Here is a 5,368-nt window from a genome sequence, read left to right as displayed (position 1 = left end):
AACACGTGAACATATGACCATGTAAACATGTGAACAGGTAAACACGTGATCACATGAACAGGTGAACATATGACCATTTAAACATGTGAACACGTGAACACATGCCCATGTAAACATGCGATCACACCACGTCTTCACCTCTTTAAGCTTCGAGGTGACCCAGTCTTTAATCTTTGCCGACTTCTCCTCAATGATTTTGGCCTCCTGGGCTCTGACTAAGACCTGGAGGAAGCAGAGACAGGCTGTGTTAAATGAGCTCTTGATGCTCCGCCCCTGCCATTAGGCCACGCCCCCCTCATACCTGCTTCTCCAGCTGCACCTCCAGCCTCCTGATGAGAGCCTCTTTTTCCTGAACCCTGCTGCTCAGCTGCTGGAGCTTCCTGTACAGCGAGCTCTCCCCGTCACTGCTGTGAATGTTGGCAGACTTCAGCTTCTCCTCCATCATTTGGATCTGAAACACACAATTAAAGGAGTGAAGCTCGCTCAAACGTGCACGCTGGGTTCAGCGCCGACAGAGCCAGAAGAAAGCCGCCGCGGTGGAATTGGCGCTCTGAACCCTCAGGTGTTTTAGGAAAGGCTGTCATTAACCAGCGGCTGCAGAAAACACCTGGAGCAGCCGGCAGTGACGGCACATTTAGCACAAAGAAAACCAAGCTTGGAATCCTCCAACTCGCCATTTCCTCAGATAAATGCTGAGTCATCAATACTGAGCTTTATTGACTAAGTATTTTAAAACAAAGAACATTCAGGAAACCTCTGCTGATGAAATGTTTCCTTCTGGTTATGAATTCATCCACAATAACAATCTGTGATGAGGCTCCTCAATGATCCGACTGGAGCTAAACTGTTTCAATAATGAACTGAAGACAGTTTGAAAGCAGGAATGAAGTCATCCACCTGTTTCTCTGCGTGCTCCGCCCTCCGGTCAGCGTCCACCAGCCTCTGCTCCAGATCCTGCATCTGAAACAGACACCAGAGCCGGAAATGAGCCCGGACAGATCCGACGTGTCAGCGCGGGACGCCCCGGGGATGGGGGGATTCCTGCTGTTCCACATGGACACACGGAGACAAACGGAGACACACGGAGACACACGAGGACACACGGAGACACACGGAGACAAACGGAGACACACGGAGACACACGGAGACACACGGAGACACACGAGGACACACGGAGACACACGGAGACACACGGAGACACACGGAGACAAACGGAGACACACGAGGACACACGAGGACACATGGAGACACACGGAGACACACGGAGACACACGGAGACACACGGAGACACACGAGGACACACGGAGACACACAGAGACACACGGAGACACACGGAGACACCAAATCAAAACAGAAAGGCTTTGAGAGGAGACGTAAACGTTGTGACTGCTCCACTGGAAGACGTTCGGGAAACCACAAACAGGAAAACAGGGAGAATTAAAGAGCAGTTTGCTCATCGGAACGCCGTCGGCAACGAGGCAGGAATGCAGGGAATCATTTTAGGAGCAGAAAATGACGAGTTAGAGAGAAACATCACAGGACTGAGATTTGTCCTTCAGACAAAGAAACTCCTCAGACTTCAGGGGAGAAAAGTGATAGTTTTAAAGGACAGAAGATCTATGGGGAAAAGCAACGAGAGGAAACAGACGTTCTGACTGAAGAAATCAAAGTCCCACGAAGACCAGCTGTTCTGTTCCTGTTCATACATTTATGTTTGTGTTTCGGATCATCATTTATCAAACATTCCGATATTCTAATCTGATCTGAGAAAAGTCGTTTCTCTAGTTTCAATAACCACAGCCAACCATTGACTGTATAAAACACCCGGACAGAGCAGCTGTGACCCCCCCATACAAAGTGTTTTACCTCCGGCTCCAGCCAAACAAAGTCAGTCCAGTCCCCATATCTGCACGTCACAGACGCCGCCATGTTGGAGCCAGACCTCAGTGATTGGTCCGATTGAATGAGTCATCGTTTCTTTGGCAACCACTCTCACCAATAAGCAGTGACCTTGTTGGAAGGCCACACCCCTTCCACCTGAAAGTGAGCTATACAAAATTATGTCAATTGTTTTGAATGTTGGGGCCGCCTACTTTTAAATTGAGACATCTGATTGGTCGGTTTACAACTAGAACTACAGAAACGGTTTAATTAAAAAAATCTGATTATCAGTCAGATGTTAAAAAGGTTTTAGATCCAGAATGATTGTTCTGACCAATAGGATGACTGATAGCAGCTGTTTGTTCTCTACAAGTCTGTAGGATTTTGTGGTACTTCCTGTTTGGAATGCCGGGGGTGGAGCCACTCAGTCCATCTCTCTACATAGAGTCAATGAAGATCTGGTTTTCAAAGATCCTCTTGGTGAGAATCAAACTGAACTCTGAGACTTTCCTGCAGCTTTTCTCTTGACTGGTAACGAGTTTCTGTCTAATTACCGTGCTGCCCCCCACCCCCCACCCCCCATGTGACACGTGGACGACACCAGACAGTGATCTAATAAAGGAGTAATTCAATCCCCAGAGCAGAAGGAGCTGAAGGGGAATTCCTCAGAGAGAGGAGGAGGTTCTGGTCTTTGGCTGATCCTCCTGCAGGTTTTGGATCCCATAACAGTGGCTGTGGAGGAGGTTCTTCTTCTGTGGAAGAAGACCTTTTGGAGGAGCGTTTGAGTGAAAGTTCAGTATGATGGACGACCTTCAGCCTCACAGGATCCAGAACCTGCACCCGGTTCTGGATCCTGTCTGGATAAAGGTTTTCCTGATTTTTCCTCCACTGAGTGTTGAACTGATTCAGAAAACACCTTTGAAACATGTCTCTGGTTTAATCTGATCTCCAGCTCAGAATCATCTGCACACACACTCAGGCCGGTTCTGGTCCAGCTTCATGACTTCAGCAGACGTTGGCTCTGAAACCTCAGAGGTTCAGACCATCTCTTTGGAGGAGGCTCTTCAGGCGGTTCTGACTGCAGCTCGGACGGGTCAGGATCATGAACCTCACGCTGCTGCAGCTCTCAGATCTCATTAGATGACATCCCAGCTAAACCTGTAGGTCGGTTCAGATCCAGATCCATCTGTCTGAACATCTGTGATCATTTTGTTCTTGAATCCGTTTGAGATTCAAACTCAAACGTTTAGCAGTGAAGCTCAGAAATCCTCTTCCTCTCTCTGGTTTTAATCTAAAGCAAACCAAAGTCAGGAGGAGTCTTCCTCCTCATGATATATGGATCTACCCCCCCTCCCACCCCCCGTCAGCTGCTCCAGATCAGCGTGGCGTTAAAGGAAACAACATCAACTTTTCTCTGTTTTTCCACTCCAAAGTGGGTCAATGCGTAAACCACTCCTAACTTGGAGAGACAGACGATGAGGAGCACGAAGAGCACCTCCTGAACAGAAATAACATGGGGGGTGGGTACAATCACTGAGAGAAGGGAGGGGGCACGTCCCGGGACAGATGACGCCCCAGCATTGGTCCTTTCAGCAGCAGCTGAAGATTCTGCTGTGGATTCATCAGATAAACGCAGAGCTCAAACAACAGATGATCAGGTGAGAGATGACGGCTTCTCCATCAGATCTCATCGGGTAGATCGAATGCTGAGTCACCAGATCTCATCGGGTAGATCTACTGCTGAGTCACCGGATCTTATCTGATAGATCTACTGCTTAATCACCAGATCTCATCCAGTAGATCTACTGCTTAATCACCAGATCTTATCTAATAGATCTACTGCCGAGTCACCAGATCTCATCCGGTAGATCTACTGCTTAATCACCAGATCTTATCTGATAGATCTACTGCCGAGTTACCAGATCTCATCCGGTAGATCTACATCCAAGTCACCAGATCTCATCTAATAGATCTACTGCCGAGTCACCAGATCTCATCCGGTAGATCTACTGCCGAGTCACCAGATCTCATCCGGTAGATCTACTGCTTAATCACCAGATCTTATCTGATAGATCTACTGCCGAGTCACCAGATCTCATCCGGTAGATCTACATCCGAGTCACCAGATCTCATCTAATAGATCTACTGCCGAGTCACCAGATCTCATCCGGTAGATCTACATCCGAGTCACCAGATCTCATCTGATAGATCTACTGCCGAGTCACCAGATCTCATCCGGTAGATCTACATCCGAGTCACCAGATCTCATCTAATAGATCTACTGCCGAGTCACCAGATCTCATCCGGTAGATCTACATCCGAGTCACCAGATCTCATCTAATAGATCTACTGCCGAGTCACCAGATCTCATCGGGTAGATCTACTACTTAATCATCAGATCTCATCCGGTAGATCTACTGCCGAGTCACCGGATCTTATCTGTTAGATCTGATGCCGAGTCACCAGATCTCATCCGGTAGATCTACTGCCGAGTCACCGGATCTTATCTGTTAGATCTGATGCCGAGTCACCAGATCTCATCTTGACTCGGCAGCAGGTGAGAAGCAGCAGAGGCGACGACTTCCAGTTTTTAGGTTCCTCCTGCCTGGAGGAGGATCCTTCCTCTCATGGAATCACCAAACCAGATCAGATCTGGAAGGTCGTTGCACCTTCATCCTAAGACGTCTGCGTGATCATGAGGTCACTTTCAGACCGCAGAGGAGGTCCAGAATGGAGGCGTGACGTCTTCTGCAGTCCAGCATCATGATGGAGGAGATCCCAACAGGATCATTTCTGTGCTGCTTCAGCCACAAAAACCAGATCGAATCCTGGTCTGATTCAAGTCCAGTCCAGACCTAGTTCTGGTCTGACCCAGATTGAATTCTGGTCTGATCTAGAGCAGATTTCCTCTGATGGTCCTCCTGGTTCTGCAGGTGTCAAAGGTTACCAAACAGGAGAACCAATCAGATTAAATGATGAGACTGTGAAAGAAGTTTCTGGAACTTCTACCTGCAAAGCAAAAAAGATCATCAGAGGATCCCAGCTTTGGATCCAACCAGAACCAGGCCTCCTGGTGTAAAGTTCTTTTGGATCAGTGTCTCAGCAGCCACACAAATGCACCTCCTCCTGTGAGGAGCGCTCCGTGACTCCTGCGTCTCGCAAGTGAGGTTTTGGTTCTCACCTTCTCTGCCAGAAGCTCCCGGATCTTCCCCGCCTGCAGCCGGAACCTCAGCAGCTGCATCTCCAGAGACACGCAGCGCTTCTGCCAGTCCACCGGGGGCGCCGCCGCAGGAGCCGCAGGAGCTGCAGGAGCTGCAGGAGCCGCAGGAGCTGCAGGAGCCGCAGGAGCCGCAGGAGCTGCAGGAGCCGCGGCGCCAGTCTTCATGGTGTCGGTCATGGCGAGGACTTCGGCTCCTGGAAAGAAGAACGATTGGTGGAAAAAAACGCTCCACTGTGGTTTAGCTGCTTAAGTAAACTCCTCCCTGGT

At 49.2% G+C, this 5,368-nt stretch overlaps 1 protein-coding gene across 1 annotated transcript in view; it reads right to left on the bottom strand.

Moving 5' to 3' along the window:
• Positions 1 to 5,368, bottom strand: part of plekhh1 (pleckstrin homology domain containing, family H (with MyTH4 domain) member 1) — a 31,926-nt gene that overhangs the window by 18,312 nt on the left and 8,246 nt on the right. Inside the window, exons 2-5 of the mRNA XM_036209860.1 lie at positions 5,063 to 5,295; positions 898 to 960; positions 302 to 451; positions 139 to 222 (exon numbers count right to left, since the gene is read on the bottom strand). Of these exons, the coding sequence (XP_036065753.1) occupies positions 139 to 222; positions 302 to 451; positions 898 to 960; positions 5,063 to 5,278 (513 nt within the window). The 5' untranslated portion in view covers positions 5,279 to 5,295. The remainder of the gene's footprint in view (positions 1 to 138; positions 223 to 301; positions 452 to 897; positions 961 to 5,062; positions 5,296 to 5,368) is intronic.

This window comes from Oryzias melastigma, linkage group LG22, assembly GCF_002922805.2.
Source record: "Oryzias melastigma strain HK-1 linkage group LG22, ASM292280v2, whole genome shotgun sequence".
NCBI lineage: Eukaryota > Metazoa > Chordata > Actinopteri > Beloniformes > Adrianichthyidae > Oryzias > Oryzias melastigma.
This window is presented reverse-complemented; position numbering and strand designations above follow the sequence as displayed.